Genomic DNA, 27,434 nt, shown 5'->3' on the forward strand with positions numbered 1-27,434 from the left:
GACTATTTTGTAAAGTAATTTTTGGTAATTTTAATGTTTTAAGACTAAAATGTTAAAGTGATAAAATTACAAGGACTTGATGTGAAAAAATAGTAAATATGGGCTGTAATAGGGTCCTAAAAAATTCGGCTAAGCTTGAATTTGGTTGAAAGTGGTTAAATTGCAAGTTTGGACTTAAGGATTAAATGTATAAAAGGTAAAATGTTGGGAAAATTTTGTAAAAATGTATAAAAGGACTTAATTGCATAAAACTAGTTAATTATGTTGTTGAAAATTGATAATTAAATAGAATTATTATTTTATATCAAGAAATAAATCGATCAGGCTCGAATTGCAGATAGGTTAAAGTAACGGATTGATCGTTGTCTCGATTTCGACTTCATTTTTTTTATCAGGTAAGTTCATTTAATATGATATCAATTATATTTTTAATTGTTTATGAATGTTAGAGCTTAAATGATATAAAATTACTAATATTAAATTGATTTGTTGATAGAACTGAAATTGTAAAAAGTTACGAAAATGATAATTCCTGATATCAATAGAGACAAGTTGCATTCGTACTTAAGATCATAGTGAGGCTATGGCAACTATGAAGATATAAGACCATGGTTGGACCATGGCAGTGTATATATGTAAGACCATAGCTGGGATATGGCATACTGATGGTAAGACCATAGTTAGGCTATAGCATTCTGATGATAAGACCATAGCTGGGCTATGTCATACTAATGATAAGACCATAGCTGGGCTGTAACACCCCTTACCCAATACCGTTTCCGAAGTCGAGCATGAGGCGTTACTTGACTTAACTTAACAGTTCGGGGCATAAAAATTTACTTTCAAATTTAATTTCATCATTCATAATAAAGCTGTCCACCTGTGCAGCAGTCACTAAAATAATTATAATTCAATCTACGAAACTCAAAATTTAGATCCGTAAATTTTATATAAAACTAGACTCATATATCTATTCACCATGAATTTTTTAGAATTTTTTCTTTAGCCAATTAGTACAGTTTATTAGTTTAAGTCTCCCCTGTTTCACTAATCGACTATCCTGACCACTCATCACTAAAATTTAATTATCTCTTATTACAGACTTCATATGGTGATTAAACTTATTTCTACTGAAAATATACTCATTAAGGAATCTATAAATATAAATTATAACTCATAATTCCTTCTGTACAATTTTTAATGAATTTCTAAAGTCAGAACAGGGGACTTCAAAAACATTCTTGCCCTGTTTCACTAAAATTCAAATATCTAAAAGTATATAATTCTTTTGCTTACTCCACTTCTTTCATATGAAAGTAGACTCTTTCAGATTTAATTTCATATCTCTCTCAACTTCTAATTCTATTTCCACTATTTTTGGTGATTTTTAAAAGTTACATCAATGCTGCTGTCCAAGAACTGTTCCATTGCAATTTTAAAAAAAAAATCAATATAACCCCTTTATAATTGTCTAACCTTCCCTGCAAATTTCAAATCACAACCAATTCCAGTATTTCATCTACTTCATTTAAATACTAATGAAGTTCAACCAATCAACCATTTCAAACTAAAAACATGTATATATTTCGATATCTAACACAACCATAACATTCAAATTTACTTTGCATACTTAGTCATTCATTCTATTACTTTTTACTTCAATTCCCTATACATGCCATATAAATCTAAAAAGTTGCTTGACATAATCTACCGGAGTATATCTGGATAGTGTGATTCTTGATGTAGATCCGATCCTCCGAATGTATAAATACGTTAATCTACAAAAACAATAAACACACACATGTAAGCTTATAGAAAAGCTTAGTAAGTTCATAGGCATAAAACATAAATCTTACCAAACACTTGTACACTTATACAATATACACCATTACTAAATTTACCTGTCAACCACAATCTTTGGTGAGTTCCTTGGTATAAACTCACTACTACTTATTCTTTTACCATAATTCCTTTGGGCCCATTTGTCACTTACCATCATTGATCAAAATTAAGGAACGGTTACGGGAAATTGAGTACTTCACTTTCACTTTGCCATAGTTCAACTATGGTCTTACGTATGATCACTTATCATTTGTCCCTGATCAGATAAGTGTAGCTAAGCTACCACTTATCACTTTGTCACTTGATCAGATAAGTATAGCACTTATCACTTTTTCACTTGATCAGATAAGTATAACACTTATCACTTTGTCTCTTGATCAGATAAGTGTAGCACTTATCACTTTTTCACTTGATCAGATAAGTATAACACTTATCACTTTGTCTCTTGATCAGAAGTACTCAAATCCAGCGTTCCGCTTAATTTGATCATTTATTCAATTTTCGCATTTTTATTTTACTCTCTTTTCAACACTAAATACATTTCATCATACATTATATAATTCATGAAATTAACATTTAATCATTAAATTTCAGCCATATAAACTTACCTAGGTCGATTTGCAGAATTTGTAAAAGTTCAGGGACTAATCAACTACTTTTTCTTTTCCTCGGCTTGCTTCGGGTTCTCGATCTAAAATACAAATTTATTCATTCATCAGCATATAATTCTATTCTAATCCATTTCACAATTTATGCCCTTAAATTTTCGAAATTACACTTTTACCCCAAACTTTACAGTTTTTACAATTTGGTCCCTACTCAATTAACCCCTCAATTGATCTAATTTTTCTCAATTAACACCTTTTCCAACTATTTTAGACTACTACATAGCCTTTCATAATCAAAACCGCAACACCAAACCCTAACTCCAAATTGTTTTACAATTAGGTCCCTAAAATCAATTTCTACCAAAATTTCTTAATAAAATCATCATATAATAAAATTAAATCTTTAATTCTATGATAATTCATCATAAAATTCCAGAACTCACTCATGGTAACTTTCAAAATCATTCATAGAATCAAAACTAATGAATTTAATAGTTGGACCTAGTTGTAAAAGTCACAAAACATGAAAAATTACAAAGAAAAAGCAAGAATTGAGCTTACATGATATAAAAATATGAGAAACCAGCTTGTTTCAGACTTCCTATGACGTTTTTGCTGATAATTTTTGAAGAGATCTCTAGATTTTTCACTTTTATCTTTGTTTTATATATTTAATTTGTAAAATTTCCAATTTTGCCCCTATTTCTCCTTACTTTCTGCTGATTTTTCTTGCCCAACCGTCCAGCCCACAACTTTAGGCCTAATTGCCTTTTAAATCCCTCCTTATTAGTCACCTAAGCTATTTAATCACGATTTAACACATTTTACACTATTTCCAATTTAGTTCTTTTTAGTTAATTAACTATCCAAACGTTAAAATTTTCTAACGAAACTATAATACCAACTCAATGACACTCTATGAATATTTCTAAAAATACTTATGGCTCGGTTTAAAATCTTTGAGGTCTCGATACCTCGTTTTTTATTTTAATTATTTCAATATTTATTCCTAATACACTATTCACTATTTCAAAAATTTTCCTAACTTCTCATTTACTTATTCTCACTAAATTAATAATATTTTCTACTCATTTGTCAGACTTAGTGATCTCGAATCACCATTCCGACATCACCGAAAATTCAGGCCATTACATGGGCTATGGCATTCTAATGATAAGATCATAACCGGGTTATGGCACTATGAATGTAAGACCATGGTAGAGCCATGACAATGCACATGTAAGACTATAGTTGGACTATGACACAATATGAATAGTGTATCGAGATTTTAATCGTCTTTCCAGTATGCGTCAGATGGAAATACATGAGTATCTAAATGTGACGTGCGAAACGATAAGCGGTTTGTAATAGTATAAGTGTAAATGTGGTAAATTTTGTATTATCATTATATGTTAAAGAGATTACGCATTGTGATGGTAAGAAATGTGAATGTATTGAAATGTGGAAATTTGATTTGAACTAATGTTTGAGCATTACTCACCTGTTATGAGCTGTGATTGACAGGAATTCTGATAATAACCTTGTTGACAGGAACTCTATTCATTTATCTTATTATTTGAATTATTATATTTAATTAAGTAATTTTTATTTGTTTAACTGACGAAATTACTAAGATTTATGAAAGCTTACTTGTTTCCTTGTCTCTTCCTTGTAGATCATGTTTTGTGAAAATCGAGAGATCGGATCAACTCGAAGAATTCACATTATCTGGGATCTTTTGGTAGATTTTGAATTCAATTTGGTTTATATGGCATGTAATAGGGGAATTTGGTTATGTTCTGTAATAGTTCTTAATTACTTATATTGTATAGTTGTGCGCATATGATGTGGTTTGAATAACTTTGTTAGGTATGCATGCTTAATTCTAAGCTTAAGCATAATGGATGAATGTGATATAATAAGATTGGCTTGAGTTAAGTATGACATTTTGAGATTCATTATAGGTCATTAGAAGCATGTTTGTAGTTTGTATATGTAGTTAAGGAAATGAATTGTGTAAGTGTTGAATTGTGGTGCCATTGATGACACATTGGTTAGGATTTAGGTTGATTGTCTTGGCATGCTTTGAGTGTCATTGAAATGCATTTTTTAGGTCTTATACTCATTTTTTGAAAGTTGTTTTAGGTACCAAAGCATTTGGATATGAAATGAGCAAGTTTTGGGCATACACGGCTTGAGACATGGGCTGTCACACGGTCGTGTGTTACAGACGGGCCACCCACAAGGGCGTGTATCCTGAACGTGTTAAGTGCAGATTTCACACGGGTTGACACACGGCCTGTGACAAGGTAGTGTGACCCAACATCAAATTGAACATGGTCTACCATATGGCCATGTGACCCCTGTTTTGAAAATTTTTTGTTTTTCTTTGGACTTTTTGATTTGCTTCGAATTGGTCCCTTATTGTTCCTAAATTATTTTTAGGGCTTCGAAGGCTCGATTTAAGACCCATAAGAGTATGTTTTGCTTCGATCTTAATTATTTATGAAATTTTGTTAATTAATTTGGTAAACTTGATGCTATTTGTTATTGATTATTTTGAATTGTACGATAATACTTTGTAACCCTAATATGACAATGGAAGCGGTTATGGGTGTTATAGAAGTCATGTGGGTTCAATCACTATAGACTGAAATGGGTGTTTCTTTGCCACATACACTAATCAAATGGTGTGATAATACTACTGCAGTGTTTGTAGCAAATCTAGTGCAACATGATTGAATGAAGCATGTAGAGTTAGATCTCCACTTTGTACGAGAAAAAGGTCCGTAGTGGAATTGTTCAAGTAAATTACGTGCTTGTTGTGGATTAGATTGCATATAAATTTGCTAAACTGTTATGTGTCAATTGCAAGGGATGGGACTTGAATCCTACATAAGAAAGTAAGGGATTTCCTAATGGGATTTTTATAGACGTAGGCTCTCCAACCTTAATAATTAGCTTTTGGGGTGTGATTTTCCAAAGGTTTGTATCACAAACCAATCGTAGTCACAATTTCTTTACTCATCTAAGACAACGACTTGGTGTTGCCAGCCCACATGATCTCTATGGCAACTCACAAAGGGCTTTAGAAGAAAGAGAAGTAGGAAGAGTATCAAGAATATATATAATTAGCACGTGTGTATAACTAATTAGTTAATGAGTTTAAATTTTTTGACCATTTTTGTATCAATACTCTTCTATTTAATGAATAAGTGGAATCATTCTCTTTCACTGCTAATCTCTTGTTTCTATTCTTTGCATTTCTCTCATTATACAGATTTGTTACATGAATGCTATACGCAACAAAAAAGTGGATATGTGGGTTCCAATCCAGCAATGTGTCTAGCCTTCTTTTCCTTTTATTACACTTGGTGGCCATTGTGACTGGAGAAGACTATCTTAGATGGGGTTGGCATTAGCAACAGTGTTATCATTTTTTGGTTTTATTTTTGTCATTTTTTTTGCTTAAAAATCAATTTTTGGTTTCTTGATCAGTAACCTAAATAAAATAATGATGTGACAAACTGTGTATGTGTTAGCCTACATTTGTTCCACATCTAATCCTTTCAAATTTAAGGTAGGTAGAGGAAGGTAATATAAATAAAGTTTAAGTACCAAAATTTGATATTTTAAAAGTAGTGATACCATATTAAAAGATTTAATAAAGTGCATGAGTCATTCATGCTATTATTCCATTATATTTAAGCATAAAATTTTAAGTGACTTGAACAATGTACTAGGTTTTGGACTAGTTTTGGCCTTACTGGCTAGTGTTATGGATGGCAAAAAAAATCTCGAATTCGATGGTTTTCGACATGACCCGATTAGTTAGGGTTGGATTTTTTTTTGGAAAATTAGGTTTAGGACGAGTTGGGTGAAATTAGAAAAATAGTCGGGTCAGGGTTAGAGTCGGGTTTGAGATAAATCTACCCTAACCCAAGATATTTACAAAAATGCCCCTAAAATATAAACATATATTAACCTTTGTTTTCAATAAATAAAAATAAAAAACAAATATATAAGTTTTAAGTTCAAACTAAAAAAATCAATCTTATTTGCTTCAAAATAAAAAATAAAACAATTAAATTAAATTTGAGGTGGGTTGAGATGGAATCAGTTCTTTTATTAAATTTTGGTTCGAGGCGGATTTTTTTTCTTAAAAGTCAGGGTCGGGATATCGATTTCCATCCCTAGTCGGTGCACATCATTCCAATGGAAAACTAGAACATCCAATTCTATGTTCCATACTGGTGAACATTTTAGTCTACACTAGTCACGTTGACTTGTTTCACTTAATTCTGATTGTATTGACAAAAACATTGTGCATTGACTGATGTAGTAAAATGTTAAAAAAACGTAAAATTATTTTTTTATTATTTATAATGATAAATAATAAAAACTTTAATTATTAAAGTTTATTACTTTAAATTTTAAATTAAAAACTTAATAAATAAAAAAAGAAGTAACAAAAGCTTCACGAACACACCTTGTATATATTTTTATGAAACTTCTATCTTATATGTTTAGTATGGGATGGATTGTTGTAGATAATCTTGTTTTATTTTTTTTTTAACGTATGAGATGATTTTTTCCCGTTTATTTTGAATTTTTCAAATAATGGTTTTTTACCTGGAGTTTATCAATACTTTAATGATAATTATATATATAATTTATTTAATCTCTTTCATTTTATATTTGTAAATAAATTTATATGTATATATTAAATATTTTTATAAAATATTGATAAATTCAAATCAATATGCTAAAATAGATTGATACCAACACGAACAAATTTCGATAGAAAAGCAATGCACTTATCGTTATGAAATGAATTCAGACTCTACGTAAAAATAATAAATTATATATCACCAATAACACAATTTATAAAATTTTTAAGTTCGGAAATCGCTCAAAAAAAAAAAGTAAAGAATTACAAGACTTAAGCTTCTGATTAAAAAGTCAAATTTAGCTATAATAAATACCTAACTCTGCTGACTACTCCTAGCTTTACCTAGTGACTTGAAAAACGAGAGAATTTAGAAATATCACAAAAAAAACAAAAAAAAAAAACTATGACTATTGGTATGTTATAGATAAAAGAAAAAAAATAAACTAGGCTAGTTAAACCAATAGTCCAACCATTCAAAACTAACATCTACAAGCCCACTAATCATTTAAAAATAATAAATTCAATCAAACCACAAATGACCTTGTGACTTTAGGCTTGATCAAAACTATACACAAAAATGGATATTTAAATATAGTTAATTATCTAATTATTTAAATTATTTATTTAAATCTAACTATTTATTCTAGAATAACTCAATTATTTAATTTGAAAATTGTTTTTCAAACTGAGTCGGATTTTTCTCACTTGGATGTAGTTGGAAGATCGAGTTTTTCTCCTTTCCATAAATTGTACAAGGTAGATTCAACTGATGTAAAACAAATTTAATTTTACATGTGTGATTATGAGTACATTAAAAATGTCAAATTATTTGTTTGATGTAAAAATTATCAACCCTTAACTATTTAGAACAAATGAAATTCTCAACCAATATAAATATCTAATTGATTCCAAACTATAAATATCAAATTTATTTAGAACTTGTACTTGTTAAGAGCAATGAATGAACAATTCAACAATCAGTTTGTTTTTAGTAGAGTACATACATAGGAGAAACTACAGCATACAATCAAAATATTACAAAGCATAATGGACGAAAAACAAACAAAATTGGAAAGAATCCGTATAACGAAAAATGGGCAAAACTCATACATGACATATGCACAATTACATAAGTAGGACTCAAACCTAAGTACTTCTTCTACCTTAACCAACAATGCCAAGGTCTCATTGGCTCAACTATCAATTTGTTAGATATGAATCGATCATAGAATCATATAAATCTGTAAAACTAATTAATTTCACACCAACAATATATATCTTCTAATCCACCAATCATATTTTATACCCTATTCAAGATGATCACCTATGCTTGAGTTTCAAGTAAATTAAAGTATTTAATTATTTGTTTGATGAAAACAAGTTCCCACTGTTGAATAAATTAAAAACTCTATACTTTGTATTTCTTTGAAAATACATTTTTCTCTTGCAAGATGAGGATTTGATAAGCCTAAAACATATCAAGATGTAGTAAGTCAGGGAACTCAGATCTACAAAGATAAAACCCTGTTAAAAGCTTCATTTTTCAATCAGTTGAGAAGCATTTCTGTACATTGTTTCATGGAAAATCTCTTAAGCCCCTGTACTGTTCTCCATAAGCACCTTTTTTTTTTCACCCATTTTTGCACCAACAATTGCGGAGAAGCAATTTTACTTCAAAATCAGACAATAGCCCATATTTATGAAACAGAAATCATGATAAAAACGAAAACAGTGAGGTGATAAGAAGAGGCATTTGCTAACCGGACATGATAATGCAGTTTAATCAGTGGTCAAAGCAATTGACGAAGCTGCTGGTTTTCTTTCCGGAGAGACTTAACCTCTTCCATCAGTTCAGCTTGGTTCTGTAGAATGGAGCTCATCACACGAGACATCTCCATCTGTTTGGCGATTCCACAAATTAGAGCTGCAGTTATTTATGAGAAAGCCAAAGCAATACAAAAACAAGAGATGATAGGAAGATACCTCCTGCATGTGGAATTGTCTTAAGATTTCAATATGAAGGTTCCTCATATCTCCATGAATGGATTTCTGAAATGAATCAAGGGTTTCTTCAAGAGTACGTTGAAATAGCTGAAGAGTGAAGTTGCTTCCTTGCTGGGGATCAGGTTGAGGAGCCTTGTGGAGTTGTGTTCCTCCCTGTTATAGTTGGAATCAATGAATCATCATGACCACAGAAAACTATGGAATCGTAGAAGTTCATTAAAAAATATTCATCATGGTTGACTTCACCATTTCAATGTGTAAATGACAGTAGAATACTGAAAATGGTGAAACCATCCATGGTAACCTGACCAAGCAGGAGGATTACTCAAGCTAGACCTCCACTCTTAAAAGCAAACTGTCATATAAGAAATTAAGTATAAAAGCCAACAATAATATAACCAAACCAGGTTTCATACATTCATAGCTGGAAGAATTCCTGATTCTGCTCCAGTAAATGAATCAGACCTCAATAACAAGCTATTTAACAGCTCTTCTCTGGTCTCAGCTCCTGTTTTCTTTGTTTTGGGGGAAACCACCAATTGGGAAGTTCCGTCACTGAAGGCAGATGTAGTACTAATTCTCTCAGCGTATGTTGAAAACCTTCGAGGCAGCCCTAAAGATGCTAGTTTTGGTGAGTCAAGGCTGCCTGCTCCAGTAATGCCTTTTGAACCAAGAGACAAAGCAGACATGGAGCTGGATAAATGTTCAGGAAATCCTAATGACGTCTCCTGACTTGAAGAGACATCTTTTGTGCGCAAGTTTTCATAGCTTATGTCATAACTTGTTAATGAGCTAATACTTGTCTGACTGAGCATTGAAGATTGAGTTTGTCCAGAATAAGTAGAGCTTGTTGTCAGACCACCAGAAGCCTCCATCCCAAATCGAGATGGCAGATGGCGGAGGTGAGCAAATTTATCAGATATCTTATCACCACCCCACGCTTCAGGAGGAGTGATGGAGGCCTCTTCACTCTTGGATGATGGTGTAGGCATAGATCCTAATGACGTCAAAGATCTTTTGTCATCCTGCACTAGTACGTGGTATACAAAAATCTTTATGTGGGACAGAGACTGGATTAAGCATGAACAACAGATCTATGGCTAAAGAGCGTCCGATATAATAGTCTGAAATAAGTAATTGATTACAAATGAACATTGCAGAAACGAGAGCTCTCTGCAGTGAATAACTAGTCTGATATTTTGTTCAGTAGCAGAATTCTGCTTCTTGGACCATAAACTAACTTTATTAAAAAGAAAAAAGGTCTCATATTTTAAATCTTAGAAATACTTAAAACATGCCAACCCAATTTGTTAGCAAGTATTTAGAACACGTGTGACCTATTTTACTCAATGAAATGCACACTCAAAATGCTCCAAACATACGAAACAATGCACAAATGGACAATTCACATTCTATGCAAAAATGAGGACTAAATAGTATAAGCACACTAACTTAGAACATTAGCATGAAGATTTTAGAGTAATATCCTGTACACCAAAACCAAAATAAATAAGCCATGTAGCAATGTAATGCATGACAGAAGATGAAAAAGCGCAAAACCTGTTGATACATTGAACTGGACTTCCAATCAAATATTGGGTGATCCCCAGCTCCATCATCAGCAAAAGCAAACCTCCTGCTAGAGGGAAACAGAAGGGAGGAAGGCCTCTTATCAGCGAGTAGATGGTCTTTCTTTGCACCCTCATGAATATCCCACAACTTATCGAGTGAGGGTGTAATCGGTTGAACATCCACAACAGGGGAAAACACATCCATATCATCCTTGAGATTGTACTTAGAGTGAGGAGCATGTAATCTCGTCAGTGTTCCACCAGGCCACAGATGGCTTCTATGTGGAGTTTCCATAGAAGAAGACAGATTGCCTGTGCTTGACACTGATTCACTACTACTAGTAAGAAAAGATACTTCTGCAGGGCCTGATCGGCCACCAGAAATTGCTGTGGATACTGAAAGGCTCGATGATGTCACAGATGGAAGTGGGTCAGGCATAAGAACAGAATCCTCCACCGGACCCCCCAAGAGAGCAGTCTCAGCAGCGCAAGTACTCTCATTAACAATTACTGGTTTTGATCTTTGCCAGCATAAACTTGAAACAGCCTGATGGATGCTATAAACACTTAGGATTTAAAATGAATAAACAAATCAAGGTTCTTAACTTTCAAACTTATAACCTAAAGATAAGATTATCACTAGTATGCTAAATTTACACAGCACTCTTTAAAGTTGGAGCACGAACAAGCAAGCAGTGAAAACCTATTAGAAATCACTAGTTCCATCATAGAACACGATCCTTGATAGCAATACGATTCATTATTATACATCAAGCTTCAAGTTCTTATGAAAAATAGAAAGAAAGTAAAAACTACGGAAACTTATCATGTCTGGACCATATATTAAAAGGTGTGATACATAGAGGAAAAGAGAACTGACCTCAGAACTGCTATAAGCGCGTAGGACAGTAAAAGGCTGTAGTTTTCCCCGAAGATCATAGAACGCTACTCTACCGTTATTGGTGCCAGCTGCCAGTGTCCAACCATCATCTCTAAATGCCAATGAAGTGAAAGGTGCCTCATGAGAAATGAAAGCAGAGGGTCTTCTAGACCCAGTATCATAGGTGTATAGCTTCTTATCCAACCCAACAGTAGCAATTATCTGTCAAAATGGAAATAGAAACTTGAAGCATCAGAACATTTAGCAAACTTTTGAAAGATGTCCTAACCATAAAAACAGCTCACTTCATTTTGAGATCCCAGAAGAAGTCCCAACCTTTTCCTTTAATTAAGCCTGGAAAAAGGAGGAGAAGAGAATGAAAAAGAAATAGAGACCTTATCATTGGATGGTGAGAAGCTAATGCCAGTTGTGGGTGCAGAGTGCTGCTTCAACCAGGAAACCTGTAAAAGGCAAATGGATTAATTATGTATTTGAAACAGCAAGAATATTGAGATACAGAGAGATGAAGAAAAAAAACCTTTGGGCTACGACCGGTGGTATCCCATAAATGGATAGATCCATCGTCACCAGCAGCCACCAAAATGTGTCGGCTGATCCGAGAATAATCAAGTACACTCAGTACCTGGTCTTAAATTCCATAATAGGATTAACTCGCAAACAAGAATTAGAACTTAACATAGGCACTCAAGTGCAACAAAATAAACAACCTGTTCATTAGGATCTTTTAGTTCAGCAGCCCTTGCCCCAGAAGCAAGGTTATGAAGAATGAGATCCCCACTTTGGCTGATGGAGGCCAAGTGCTCATCTTTGCAATTGTACATAACACCTGTAATTGTGCTGGTATGACCCCTTAACCATTTGATGCAACGCTTCCTTTGCAAATCCCATATCCGTACAACTTGACTACTTCCCCCTGAACATATGTATCTGGACCCCTTGTTGCTAAAGCTAATAGCTAAAATAGACTCCTGCAAAAACATGGGAAATTTTACTTGATAAATTAGAGTTGAAAGCCGATAGCAGTAATTGTATCAAACATCCGTAGCCTTGGAAACTGATTAAGGAATGGGATTAACAATGAAGCAAGTTGTGGTCTCATTAATAAATAATCAATTTAGGATGCAAATCGTAAAAACTTGAGGGACTTAATTTTGCAAATGAGAGCACAAGATTTTTTTTCGTACATCTGAGTTGACAGCCAATAAACAAAGGATGCGCATCTCATAGGTAACTTCTATTTCATCATGTACATATCTGCAGTTAAAAATCTTATTGCATCGAAAAATGTAGTTAGAGACATAACATAAATAAATTTGGAATTTGCCAATGATCTCAATAAACATTATATCCGAGTCCAAAAAATTATACTGCAAACAATCTATCTATACGTACTACCACAAAATTCTATATTTTTTTCTTTAACAATGTACCAAACCTAAAGGAGGATTACCTCAATGTTATCTCCACAATCAGTCCCAGCAACCGGAACTGTCCACATCCTCTGCCCATTTTTCCGCCACAAAGATATCTTCTTATCTTCTCCGGCACTCGCTACCACTAAGTCTGCCATAACATCAACTCAGCTGGAATCAATTCAAACAAAACAAGTATATAAAGAAAAAAGAAAAAGAACTGAAATTCTCTGCATAATTGCTAAATTAATCTTTAATAAAGTTCTAATAAGTAAAAATATGGAGTGAAAAAAAATCACATCAACCGAACAGATCGTAGCAAAAGAAATGGGGAGAAAAACAATGTTAATTGAATAGAGAAAAAACAGAGCTTACTAGTGTGGTTCCACCTAACCGAATTGACAAAGCAACTCGGAGAAGGTGAGTAACTTAAAACGCAAGGATCGTTCGGTTCGAGCTTAATGTCGAAGATTTTCACGGTGTCGCCGCCGCTCGCCGCTAGTAACTCCAGCGACGGATACGGTCGATTCATCATAATACTATTTTATATATATATAAAGAAAGATTTTCCTCCAGGAGAACTTTGTGGATGATTAAAAATTAAAGGGAAATGAGAAATTAGAATATTAAGAAAAATCAATTAAAAATGATTTGATTTTAATCAGAATTCGGTGGTTAGAGAAAGTGTAAGTAAACCCTATGGAAAGCAAAAGGAGAAGAGAAGAGAAGAGAAGGGACGATTTCTTTTTTAAAATTGTAAAGGCGACCCATGGCCGAGCCTGGCGATTCTGGTTCAGCTCGAGTTAAATTCAGATTAATAAAAAATTTATTTATTCAAATTCTATTTTGATTAAATTAAACTTTTTTAAGGCAAAATTATTTCGTCGATGCTAAATTTTCTTTTATATTTTTCTCATTATATAGGGTAAGTTTGGGTCATTTAAGAAGAAATTTTTGTAATTTGGATACCCAATTTTTAAGCTGTTTTAATTTTAGTCACCCAAATAGCAGTTCCACCTTCATTTTTGTTACCCTATGACTCTCATGGTTACCCAATTTCTATTTCACTCTTATTTTGATTTTTTTTTTAAAAATGATCTAATGTTTCATTCATAAATTTTAAAAAATTGCTGCGAACTAAATCCAGGTTAATTTTTATTTAATTTATAATGATTTTTAATATAAAAAATATTTTATATATTAAAATAATAAAAGTAATTTAAAACTTGTATGTAAAATCTGATTAAGTTTTAATTCGATTGATAGGAGGACGTGGATTCGAGTACATTGAAGCGTATTATTCTGTTGTTTATAGGTTGAGAGCATTATAAGTAATTTTATTTCTATTGTGTTAAAAAGATATTAAAACATATAATGAAATTATTATAAAAAAAACTTTTATAAGAAAAATGGATAGAATTCAATTTGAATTGGATTGGTTATTTTTGAAATTCGATTTAATTTCTATTGAAAATCAAAATACGTTAAGATAACTAAAATTTTTATCATTCAACTAAATTAATTCTAACTAGGCACAAACCTTATTTATTATTATTATTTACCCAAAATCCTTATTTATTATTAGAAATTCTATTATATCGGTAAAAACCACTAACATTTTTATCATTCAACTAAATTAATTCCAACTACGCACAAATCTTATTTATTATTATTTATTACCCAAAATCCTTATTTATTATTAGAAATTCTATTATATCGGTAAAAACCACGAACATATAATTATGTTTGAAAATAATATATAATAAATAATAAAATATATAATTTTAAATTAATTAATAATATTATATCAAATAGGTACAATATTAAAATAAAAATAATAAGATTAAAATTTGACTTAAATGAAGTTTAAACATATAACTAGATCAGATTAATAATATTAAATAAATACAAATGTTTATCATGGTGATATTATTAATCAGTTGGTGTCAAGTTAACTTGTGACACCAACTTAATCAACAATATTACTAATATATACAACTGATGGAAGTAATAAATTGTACATATTAAAATAAAAATGTATAAAAAAGATTAAAACAAATGTTTAATTGAGAAATGAATTTAAGGTTTTACAAATTCAATTAGTGTGGGTTTAAATCTCACTATATGTATATTTTTATTAGTTTTTATTTAAATAAAAAATTAAAATATCCTCAAATAATAAATTTATTTTAATTGCAACAAATTATTTTCTTAAATTTTTTAATTGAGTTGCTGTCCGATCGACTCGCGATACCAAATCAACTAAGGACTTAAATAATAATATGAATTTAAAATAAAAATATTTTTATAATAAAATATAAATTAACCAATTGATAATTGAACACCACCGTACCAAATCAAATCTAAAAGTACTCATACAAAGCCCGATCGTTTAGCGACACGCAAGCAAAGGTTTTTTTTTTTTGTCTTGATTCCTTTGTAGTTATTCTTTGTAAAAGTTGTTTTGGATGTATACAAAGAAACTGAGCCGGCCTTATAGTGTCAAAGGATGAAAATGCCATATATATATATATATCCAGCTTAAACTCGATTAGACTTATAATTAGAGGTGTCACATTTACCTCGAAATCAAATCCGAATCCAAGACACCACCTCTTAAATATAATTTGTATACGGGTATTTTATTAAAATAATACAAAAAAATATCAAAATAATATATAAAAAAATTTATTTACCAAAATGATAAAAAAAAAACAAAACAGCTAAATGGAGGGCCTGCCACAGGTGGCACCAATGGTGCCTATGGTAGAGGCGGCACTAATTATTTGTATTTCGGCCATTTGTTCGTATTTTTTTCTCAGATTTTATTACTTTTAAAAAATATATTATTTTCTAATTTTATTATTTTACATTATTTTAGTACATTATGTTTGAAATGTATTAATTTAGTGTGTGTTTTAAATAAATTAAAAAAACTCTTATTTCATCCCTTTGTTCGTATTTTTTTCCTCAGATTTTATTACTTTTAAAAATATACTATTTTATAATTTTATATTATTTTAGTACATTATGTTTGAAATGTATTCATTTAGTGTGTTTTTTTATTTAAATTAAAAAAAACCCTTATTTCGGCCCTTTGTTCGTATTTTTTTCCGGATTTTATTACTTTTAATAAAAATATATTATTTTTGTATTTTATTATTTTACTTTATTTTAGTACATTATGTTTGAAATGTATTAATTTACTGTGTTTTTTTAAATAAATTAAAAAAACAATTATTTTGGCCCTTTGTTCTTATTTTTTCTCGGATTTTATTACTTTAAAAAATATACTATTTTCTAATTTTATTATTTTAAATTATTTTAGTACATTATGTTTGAAATGTATTCATTTAGTGTGTCTTTTAAATAAATTTAAAGAAAATCCTTATTTCGACAATTTGTTCGTATTTTTTCCCCAGATTTTATTACTTTCAATAAAAATATATTATTTTCTAATTTTATTATTTTACATTATTTTAGTACATTATCTTTGAAATGTATTAATTTACTGTGTTTTTTAAATAAATTTAGTAAAAAACCCTTATTTCGGCCCTTCGTATTTTTTTTCGAATTTTATTATTTTAAAAAAATATAATATTTTCTAATTTTATTATTTTACATTATTTTATTACATTATGTTTTAAATGTATTCATTTAGTGTGTTTTTTAAATAAATTTTAAAAAAGCCCTTATTTCGGCCCTTTGTTCGTATTTTTTTACCGAATTTTATTACTTTCAATAAAAAATACACTAAATGAATACATTTCAAACATAATGTACTAAAATAATGTAAATAATAAATTAGAAAATAGTATTTTTTTAAAGTAATAAAATTCGGGGAAAAAAATAAATAAAGGGCCGAAATACGAACATGTTGGTGCCGCCTCTGCCACAGGCACCATTGGTGCCGCCTGTGGCAGGCCCTCCATTCAGCTATTTTTTTGTACCATTTTGATAAATAAACTTTTTTGTATATTATTTTTGTATTATTTTAATAAAATACCCCTCGTATACTAACAAAACGATTAATCTCCGCAACTAATTAATAGTTGCCTATAGGCGTTAATTGCAACCAATCTATCAAGATCAAATCAGAGAAAATCACACAGTAAACCAGTGTCGGGAACGGTAGTGAAATGAGATAAGCTTCTGGTCTGGTCGAGGCTTGTCAAGGTCAGGAGACACACAAGATCTTATTGTCTATAAGTGTCGTAATAGAAAGCTAATTTTTTAGCATTAATTTTATTATACGTTGTTATAATATTTGTTCTTTTTTATATAATGTCTAGAACTACTAATAGTTTCATTCCAACTCTTAAATAGGAGGATAATGTGCTACAATGTACTCGAATCCATGATTTCCTACACTGACAACAATATCAATATAAATCATAAAGCCTTTCCAAAGTTTTACATTAAAATCGTCGCTTGCATTCATCATAAAATCCATATACCCCATTAATAGATGTGTGTTCATGGTTTTTAGTCTTATAAGTGGGTAAAAGACATATCGTTTCCAAACTCTGTTTTCCATGCATGATCAACAGTAGCCACCAAAAAGTAGGTCATTGGCATTTGGAGGAAAACCCTGTACTCGAACAGCCTTAACAAATCACTATATTCATCGTCCATGCATGTCACCTAAAAGCACACCAATTTTTTACATTGAGAAACAATCAAATGCAGGACACCGATACTACCCTAAATACATATGAAATACTTAACTTTCCTTTAAAACCCATAAAATATTTAATTATAGTCAGCTTTGATACAATTTGTTTAATAAACTTGTTGAGAGATATATTTTTGTTTGGTACAATGTGAAGGAAAAACCCCTAACTAGGCTAGACAAGTCCAAGCCATTCCAGAATAATCGTCATGCAGTAATTAAAGAATTTCATCCAGCGGTTGCATATATATTAGCTTGCTTAACGGTCTTGAGGATGCCATTTGTGCCAGTCCATCTACTACCTTGTTACCATCCCTAAACTCATGTTTAATTTGGATAATCCAATCAAGTTGTAAGAGACCCTTTATAGCTCGTAGCACCACAGAGTGATGTTGTTCAGTTGAATTTGTTTGAATCAACTGAATTGCTTCAATACTATCCATCTCAAGCACCAATTTTTCAATCCCTAAATTCCATGCTAAATGAAGCCCATCAAGAACACCCCACATCTCTGCATTGATAATAGAGCAGCAACCAATATTTTTTGAAAACTCAGCAATCCAAATTCCATACCGGTAACAAATTAACCCCCCTGTAGAAGCAATTCTTGACACATTATTAATAGGACCATCAATTTTTACCTTATGCCATTCATCCTCAAGTAGAATCTATTTGACTGATCTGCAAGTTTTGGAACATTTCTATCTCAACTGATTCACTTTGATACAGTTGGATTGAAGATAGTTGTCCATTATCTGGTAACTCTTCTCAAAACGCTTTCACCTTTAATGAATTCATCATTAAAAACAAAGTTATTCTGTAACACCCCTAGCCCCTCTCCGTCACGGATTAGGGTTGCGGAGTATTACCGTTCAAACTGAACATTTAACATACATTTTAAATATTATCCAATACACGTTACAAAACAATCATTCACATACATATTGTCCCTAAATTGAGCCATCGAGGTCCAAAAATTATCTTAGAAATGATTTGGGACTAATTTGAAATAATTTAGAAAGTTTATGAAAAAGTTAAAAAATTTTAGAAACAGGGATCACACGGCCGTGTTCCTCACATGGCTGAAACACATGCCCGTGTCTCAGGTCGTGTAAACTTCGAACTAAGGACACAAGGTAATGTCCTAGACCGTGTAGCTCACTGAGTAAGGTCACACGTCCGCGTGCCAGGCCGTGTAACTCTAGAAATAACCTCACACGCCCGTGTGTCAAGCCGTGTGCTAGGTCGTGTAACTAACTGACTTGCACCTTGAGCACTCAATAGATGACACATGGCTGTGTCGCCAAGCTGTGTGTCTTACACGACCGAGTCACACGCCCGTGTCTCTGGTCGTGTAGACCCAAAATGTACCTTAAACAACAAGTTTACGATTTCAAGCTTACTTGGGCTTTAAGCAACTCAAATACCAATTAATTAACCTATTCAAAATATGATAAAACCTACTCAAAACATGCCAAAATAATCATCTTAGGTGCCTAACCAATGTACCCTTATCGGTACCACATTTTATATCATCAAAACACTTCAACAATGCATCATCCAAATCAAAGTTTAAAGTATGCCAAAATCACTCAATTTAGCCTAACATATAGCTACCTAAGACATCAAGTTCAAAGTTGCACACACACATATCAAGCCTTGGGTCAAAACATCATACCAAACATATGACTTCAAACACAAACATATACTTATATACAATGACTATCATTATACTTATAACTCATATTTACATCACATTCACAAAACATCTATCAACCAAAGACCTCCTAGGTACATGCCATTACAAAAATAAACATCAGCACACTTGAGTTCGGGATTTTTGTTGGATGCTGAGTTGGCGATCAAAAGAGAAGTATCTAACCTGAGCACAGAAAACAAAACCACAGGTTGAGTAAAACTCAGTGATATTTCTATAATCCAAACATTTAAAGACATAATATGATACATGAATGCTCAAATTGAATTATACAATCATACAACTATCTAAGCATGCAATTACAAGATATCATCATTTCAATTTCATACATGTTACCACATTATTTCATGCTATGCTTGATTTTCACAAGTATTCGTACTTAGTTGGTTTTAACATATATATCAATTCACAACACTTGCTATATGAATAACTTTCATAGATAAATCAACAATTCACTTATATAATGGCACAAACCAATCCATGTTCAATTCATGAGTGCATCACTCATATATTTCATTTATGTTCACAACATAATTCACATTTCATTTTCCAATCCACTTTTTCATTTCCAATACACCTATTTTGCCATTTCAATATAAAATACATAACTTTATTATTTAATTACCCCTATTAACACGACCTGAACTCGGACGGATACACGGATCCAACCAACACACCAGTTTGGCACCCAGTGCCTCATCGGATAAATCTGAAGTAATAACTGCACCCAGCTCTATATAAATTGACACCCAGTGTCTCATCAGTTAAATCGAAGCAAATTGTCACCTAGTGCCTCATCGACTCGAAGTCGAAGAAATCCCTGAACTCTTCCTATCCTATGGCATGCCATCTATATTCAACTTACCCCAAAACAGTTAATAGGGTTCCATTTCACTTACAATTACATCCAATATCCAATTCTCATATTTGCACATCACCACATTTAAACATATATTCATTTCAAATTCCATATACTCAATACATTCATAATATATACCAAATCAATAACATTCAATCAACTATAAATTCAATTCAACCTCAAAGTACTAAAGTACTTACCTCAACTACTTACCATATGCAATAATTCAAAATACAATAATTAACAACTTAGTTCGGATTATAGAAACGCAAACCATGGATTTCAAGCTACTTGACATTGATTTTATCCTTTCCCTTTTTAGTTGAGAATTCTGGTACGACGTTAGCTACGAAATTAAAACAATTAAAATACATTAATACTACATAATTCAATTCCACATTGAATATTTCAATTTTTACACAATATTTGCTTAAATTTCAATTTAGTCCCTAAATCGAGACTAATTTTTAATCTTCACATTTAACTCTATATTTTTATACTCATTTCACTTTAAACTAAATTTAGCTCCCTATTTTCAATTATACCCTTAAATTTCAAAACTTTTCACGCTTTAGTCATTATTATTCAAATTCAAGAATTAACTTCACTATTTAGTCCTTTTTCACTTTAAACTTAAAAATCTATCAATTTAATCCCTAGTATTTAAAATATTCAACAATAACAACATTTAAAATCTTAAGCAATACTAAAATTGCAATATGGGTCAGGTAGGTCTAAGTATCGAAATTTTAAAAACATAAAAATTACAAGAAAATGAACCAAATTAACTAACCAATTGAAGTTGAAAAGCTAAAGTCGCTAGGTTTTGCCGTCCACTGTTCTCTTCTCATCTTTTCTTTCTTTCTTTTATTTTGCATGAAAATGTTTCATCCTTTCCCACTTTCTTTTCATTTATTTTACTTTAATCTTATTATTATATTATAATACATATATTCATACACTTAGTTTTTAAGTTATTAATTATTATAACATATATATATATATGATAACTTTACACATAATATATATTATTCCTTAATGCCGTCCATTAAAACAAAGTAAATGTATATTTACTATTTTGGTCCCTTTAATTTCTTTAAACTGTATATCAACTTTTAACTCATATGCAATTTAATCCTAGTACTTTAATAACTCTTAATTTCACAAAATTCACTTAACCAAAATTTAATTCACTACTAAACTAACCTCGTAAATATTAAATAAAAATATTTACGGGTTCGTTTTACGAAAATAGAATCCTGAACTTCATTTTTTGACACCCTAACCATCGGGTCAATACATATTCCTCTTGATCTAGAGCTGCCAGCAAATAACACCAAAGAGGGTCTGCTAATTATTCATATCGCTAGCAAAATAATCTAGATCTATTAGGTTAATCTCAATCCACTCCTCTAGTTTGATAGTGAAGAATTCATGTCTCCTCTCCTGCTTGATTACTGCCAACCATGTATTCACAGCTAGTGTGCATAATCTCATGACATGGTTTATGCTCTCTCTGTGCCCCCAAACAAAATTAAGGATAATTTTTTCCATCTCAGAGCATACTCCTTTTGAAATGATTGTCGATTGCATGATATACATGGATATAGTTGTTAAAACTGATTTCTCTAAAGTAATTCTTCTTGCCAGCGAGAGCAACTTAGCTTTTCACCCAGCTAGTCTTTTCCTCATATTATCCACCATATAATAAGTATCTTTAGTCACTCTCTGATGTAGAAGTGGGATACCTAGATACTTATCCAAATGATCTACATGTGAATAACCAAGGCCACAACTAATGCTTCCTTTCAAGTCATTAGGAACATTTTTAGAGAAAAATTTTTGGGTTTTTTGTGCATTGACTTGGTGCCTAAAATTGCCGCAAAAGCTTTCAATCATCTTTTTCATAATCAACATCTGATTAAATGACGCCTCACTAAATAAGAACAAGTCATTAGCAAAGAACAAATGAGAGATACCAGGTCCATTTCTTGAGAGTTTTATAGGTTTCCACCCCCTTTCTTGACTTCAACATTAATACTCTAAGCCAAACGCTCCATACAAAGAACAAATAGGTAAGGTGATAATGGGTTACCTTGTTTAATTCCTCGAGAAGGAGTAAACACACCAGACGGATTCCCATTCCAAATAACCTGCATTGAAGATGAACAAACACAGTGCATGATAAGTTGTTTCATGGTACCTGGAATTCTGATATCCGATAAAGTGTCCTCAATGAAGTCCCAATCAAGTCTGTCATAGGCCTTTTCCAAATCTATTTAACAACCATCCACCCTTGCTTACCAGCTTTCTTGCGCATGGAGTGAATGATTTCTTGTACAACAATAATATTATCCATTATGCTCCTGCTGGGCACAAAGCTTGACTAACTTGAATGAACCCATTTTTGCATCAACGACTTCAATCTATTAACTATGGATTTATTTACAATTTTGTACACCACTGTGCAGAGACTAATTGGTCAAAATTGTACAAGAGACTCGAGATTCTCCAACTTCGGGATCAACACCAGCAAAGTACAATTAAGCCAACTTTCAAGTCGACCACCATTCCAGATACTCTTCACAAATTCACAGACACTTTGTCCAACCACATTCCATTTTTCCAAATATTTGATACTTGTGAAAGCCTTTTAAGTTCGTAGATCCCTCATCAGTATTGTCACTAATAGGGGTTTCGTTTTCCAACCTTACCAAAAGCTCAAACATTTGAAGAGGTGTCTTGAATAAAGTTGGGATCGCCTTGTTTGCTTGTATATATAATTTTGTGTGTTATGTATTTTTATTTACCCTATAATATAAATTATAGTTTAAGTGGTAACTAGGGGTGAGCAAAACTCGATTCGACTCGAAAAAATCGAAAAAAAATTCGAATTTCGAGTTAAACGAATCGAGTTATTCGAATCAACTCGAATATTTTTTTCGAATTTCGAGTTCGAATCGAGTTGAGTTTTCGAATTTGAATAACTCGAATAATTCGAATAATTCGAATATCAAACTATAATATTTTACATTTTTATCCCAAACTCCCAAACCTTTTTACTTTTCCCTCAAAACTTTTACTCCTTCCCACTTTCCCCCCAAAACTTTTACTCCCCTCTCCTCCCAACCCCCCAATCTACCCAAAATCCATTTCCCACCAAAATTTTACTCTCCCATTTATTTTTTCTCAAAATTTTACTCCCAAAAACCCTCAAAACCTTTTATTTTCCCCAAAATTTTTACTCTCTCCCACTTTTCCCCTAAAACTTTTATTTCCTTCCCATCCCACCTCCCATCTATCCCAAACCCTCCCCCCTCCAATTTTTTTTTAATATTTTCCCTCCAAAATTTTACTCCCCCTATTTACTTTTCCTCAAACTTTTATTCTCCAAAACTTTTTATTTTCCTCCTAAACTTTTACTTCTCACCATTTACTCTCAAATAAAAAATTAAAATTATCCAAAAAAATCACTAAACATAAATAGTAATAATTTTATTTATATCTACTATTTATATTATTAAATTAAATTTCACATTTTATATTATTTATATTATTGAATTGTTTAGTCATATTGAATATTTATATTAAAATTGAATTATTAATTATACCATAAAATATTCGTGTTAAAATTTTATATTGGTATCAATTTCACATTTTATTTTTAAAATAACTTTTATTAAAAAAATCATATTTTTACATTTAATATATTTTTTAATTCTAAAATACATAGTGACAAGAATCTGAAGATAATTGAAACAACTAAGCAAGCAAAGAAGCTAACCAATATATAAAAAATTAATAAATAAATTATGAAGTGATGAAAGTTAATAAAAAATTTGATTAAGGTGGACAAATTTTATTACGATGGGTGACAATGGTTACAAGGAACCAAAATTATTTTTTAAAATTTTACTCGAACAAATATATTCGATTCGATTCGATTCGATTCGAATTCCATCTCACTCGACTCGATGCGAGAAAATTTCAAATAAAGTTAGGATGATAAAATGAGATTCGAAAACTCTATTAACTCGAAAATTTTCGATTCGATTCGATCGAATACTCACCCCTAGTGGTAACATGCTCATCCGGTATGGATTCGATTCAGACCATATCATCAATACTGATGAGTTGGTTTAGAGCGTGAATATAGTTAAACAACAAAATTTAATGCAATTAAAAGAATTTATAGTCAACAATTTTTTTTATTTGAACAATATTGTCAACACAAACAATGCTGGGAAAAAAAATAAAAAGAAAAGAAAACAGAATCAAGTTCTACATTTTACAAATCCTTCGATCTGCTAGTAAATATTTCCCATGAAACAACCCTCTTCTGAATCCCAAAATCGAAACATATGAGACTGATACATACAATCCTCATTTTGTCATCATCTTAATCCATGGTTCTTAATTATGAACCGAAAACCCTCTATATATACGTTCAAACAATGTGTTTTCATGTCTGTCCCACAGTTGGCATGCACTAAAATGGTCGACAACTGCAACATTTCCGAAACCTCTTGTCTGAAAAAAGAAAACACTTTCTAGGTTGAACAACAGGGTTTCTTGTTTGCATTATCTGACATATTGTTGACATTAATGGTGGTGCCTTGTGGTACACCAGTACCGGAAGCTGATTCCTGTGCTGCCAATGCCTTTTTCCTTATTATCTGATAAATGTCCAACAACACTGTCTGAAATGCTTTCTCAATGTTGAAAGCTTCCAAAGCTGAGGTCTCCATGAATGACAGGCCTTCACTCTCGGCCAAGCTTTGAGCATCTTCCGTCGAGACGGCTCGAAGATGGTTGAGGTCGGACTTATTTCCGGCCATCATGATGACGATGTTTGAATCGGCGTGGTCTCGAAGTTCACGAAGCCATCTCAGGACATTGTCGAAGGTTTGCCTTTTAGTTATGTCGTAAACCAACAATGCCCCAACTGCACCTCTATAGTATGCACTGGTAATGGCTCGATACCTCTCTTGACCGGCTGTGTCCCATATCTGTGCCTTAACTGTCTTTCCTTCTACCTGAAATGCGACAAAAGAACCATGGTTTAATTTTTCAACTTTTTTTTCTTTTTGTGTCTTTGGATAGGATCTTTCCATTTAATTCAATTTCATTAGCATTGTTCTGCCATTTGATTCACAAATTTAGTGTTTGAAGAATACAAAAGCTTTGGTTATTAAGGTGAAAGGCAAATTGAAAAGGTTGAAGATTGAAATATTTGAAAAAGTATAAAGATAATATATATATGTATATTGATTAATTTGTTTGGTAAGAATGTTGAAAAAATAAAAATAAAAATATTTTCTTTCATCTAATATTCGGTAAAATTGAAAATTTTAAAAAATGCATAATTTTATAACTTAGGATGTACTTGATAAAATGGAAAATTGGAGGTATAGATCGAAAAGACTGAAAAGTGAAAAAAAATCAATTCTAAAAGCATGCTTGATAGAATGAAAAACTGAGACGTATGAAAAGAAAAGACAGAAATGTAAAAAGAAAATCAATTTTAAGTAGATTTAATAAGAAAAAAAAACTCAAAAAATAAGAAAGATAATCATTTTCATCCATTGAGAAATTGTATGAGAGATGTAAGCTAAGTGTCCAAAATTATGCTTTTTCTAATTTTAATTATTTTTTCTTTCATTTTTCAATTATGTTTTTGAATGATTCATTTTTCAATTCTACTAGACATTAAATGGGAAGAAAAGTTCTTTCTCAATTTTTTCCTGTCATTCCTATCTAGCAAAAGCCTTAAATCTCTTGCACTTTCTCTCATCTTTTGAATCCAAATCCAAATGATTTGTTTTTATTTATAGATAAAAATAATAATTTTTAAATTTTTTATCAAGCACACTTAAAATTATTTTTTTTTAATTTTTACTCTTTGTAACTCCAATTTTCCTTCTCTACCAAGTAGTTTGAGAATATCATAATCACAGCAATATTCAATAATATACTCATAAAATAAGCTATAAATCAGATAAAATATAAAAAAAATCAACCTGAAGAGTCCTGGTTGCGAATTCAACACCAATGGTGGATTTAGACTCCAAGCAAAACTCATTTCTTGTAAATCTCGAAAGAATATTAGATTTTCCAACACCCGAATCTCCTATTAGTACAATCTTAAATAAATAATCATATTCATGATCCACTTTATATGCCATTTACACTTACAATTTCCAAAACCTGCTAACCGAAAAAAAAATCAAAGAATTAGGTTTTTATTAATCAAACATTAATCCAAAATATAACTCAATCTCTTAATTCTAATGAACATGTAGAGAGACGAAAGAAATGCATTGTAGCTCTTTTTTTTTTAATAATTAATGAGAAACAAACAAGGTGTCAAGGGAGGAAGAAATTAATGAAATGAACTAACCATAAAATGAGGATTGAATATTAGTATTCAGATGATTGATAGGAAAGGGGTGATTAGTGAAATTAATGAATTTGGGGATTGTTTTGGGTGAAAGTTCTTGCATGGAGTGAGAAAAAGGTCCTGAGAAGGAGGAGAAGAAGAGAAAGGGAAACATTGGTTCCCATAGCCAAGGAGGGAAAACTGAATAACGTATCATCAGGCACTTAAAGCGCTCTTTCACTGGGATTTTAATCTACCTAAATTCGGCTGCTTTAAATTATTTTTTAATTACTTATCTTAAATATTTATAAAAAATTGAATTATATATCACTTGGCTTCGGAATAGTCATTATAGGTTAAAATATGCTATACGTTGTTGATTGAATCTTAGCTTGATTGACATTCACAATGTTATCAATATAGGAGGACCTATGTTTGAGCGCTCTCAATTGTATTTATCCTCTTATTTAAGGGTTAGTGAGAAATAGGTAGTCTTAAGATTTATATATATATATATATGCTACAAATTCACGTACACTTCACAAAATTAGAATTTAGTCATTATATTTTTACTTTTAGGAACCTAGTCTTGGTTGAACCTAAATTCTGAAATTTGAAAAATAAAATAAAATATTTAAAAAATAAAAGTATAGGGATTAAATTTTAAATTAAAAAAATACGGAGACTTATGATATATTTTAACCATTTCTATATATATCCGCTATGTTTATCAACATGAATATAATTGATTTTTTTCTTTGGAGAAAAAAAGAATTTTATACACTTAAAAATTAGTA

General features: G+C 31.3%; 2 protein-coding genes across 8 annotated transcripts; both read right to left on the reverse strand.

Annotated features, from left to right (window-relative positions):
- Positions 1-8,457: 8,457 nt before the first annotated feature.
- On the reverse strand, positions 8,458-13,810 carry LOC107904133 (protein NEDD1). 6 transcript variants are annotated; one of them, XM_016830410.2, is made up of 12 exons: positions 13,386-13,797; positions 13,049-13,161; positions 12,783-12,866; positions 12,306-12,566; positions 12,116-12,220; positions 11,973-12,038; positions 11,578-11,799; positions 10,687-11,244; positions 9,543-10,151; positions 9,106-9,279; positions 8,884-9,020; positions 8,458-8,793 (listed from the first exon to the last, which is right to left on the reverse strand). In XM_016830410.2, the coding sequence occupies exons 1-11, from the start codon at positions 13,543-13,545 to the stop codon at positions 8,913-8,915; spliced, it is 2,460 nt and encodes an 819-aa protein (XP_016685899.2). In that variant the 5' UTR covers positions 13,546-13,797; the 3' UTR covers positions 8,458-8,793; positions 8,884-8,912. The 6 variants fall into 6 exon arrangements, with proteins under 6 accessions (XP_016685899.2, XP_040948576.1, XP_016685898.2 ...); XM_041092642.1 differs by lacking the exon at positions 12,783-12,866; XM_016830409.2 differs by having other exon boundaries at positions 8,458-9,020.
- A 10,636-nt stretch (positions 13,811-24,446) lies between these two features.
- On the reverse strand, positions 24,447-26,791 carry LOC107903006 (ras-related protein Rab11C). Of its 2 annotated transcripts, none has more exons than XM_016829083.2 (3): positions 26,659-26,791; positions 26,279-26,465; positions 24,447-25,294 (listed from the first exon to the last, which is right to left on the reverse strand). In XM_016829083.2, the coding sequence occupies exons 2-3, from the start codon at positions 26,441-26,443 to the stop codon at positions 24,809-24,811; spliced, it is 651 nt and encodes a 216-aa protein (XP_016684572.1). In that variant the 5' UTR covers positions 26,444-26,465; positions 26,659-26,791; the 3' UTR covers positions 24,447-24,808. The 2 variants fall into 2 exon arrangements, with proteins under 2 accessions (XP_016684572.1, XP_040948542.1); XM_041092608.1 differs by having other exon boundaries at positions 26,279-26,468; positions 26,659-26,774.
- Between the last annotated feature and the right edge of the window lie 643 nt (positions 26,792-27,434).

The sequence above is a fragment of the Gossypium hirsutum genome, chromosome D05 (assembly GCF_007990345.1).
Source record: "Gossypium hirsutum isolate 1008001.06 chromosome D05, Gossypium_hirsutum_v2.1, whole genome shotgun sequence".
NCBI classification, from domain to species: Eukaryota; Viridiplantae; Streptophyta; class Magnoliopsida; order Malvales; family Malvaceae; genus Gossypium; species Gossypium hirsutum.

Coding starts and splice junctions, on each gene's coding strand:
- LOC107904133 (XM_016830410.2), bottom strand. CDS start 13,545: ATGATGAATCGACCGTATCCGTCGCTGGAGTTACTAGCGGCGAGCGGC. Junction 12,567..12,782: donor TATTGGCTGTCAACTCAGAT/GTACGAAAAAAA, acceptor ATGTTTTTGCAG/GAGTCTATTTTAGCTATTAG. Junction 11,800..11,972: donor TCTCACCATCCAATGATAAG/GTCTCTATTTCT, acceptor CCATTTTGACAG/ATAATTGCTACTGTTGGGTT.
- LOC107903006 (XM_016829083.2), bottom strand. CDS start 26,443: ATGGCATATAAAGTGGATCATGAATATGATTATTTATTTAAGATTGTA. Junction 25,295..26,278: donor TCGCAACCAGGACTCTTCAG/GTTGATTTTTTT, acceptor GTCGCATTTCAG/GTAGAAGGAAAGACAGTTAA.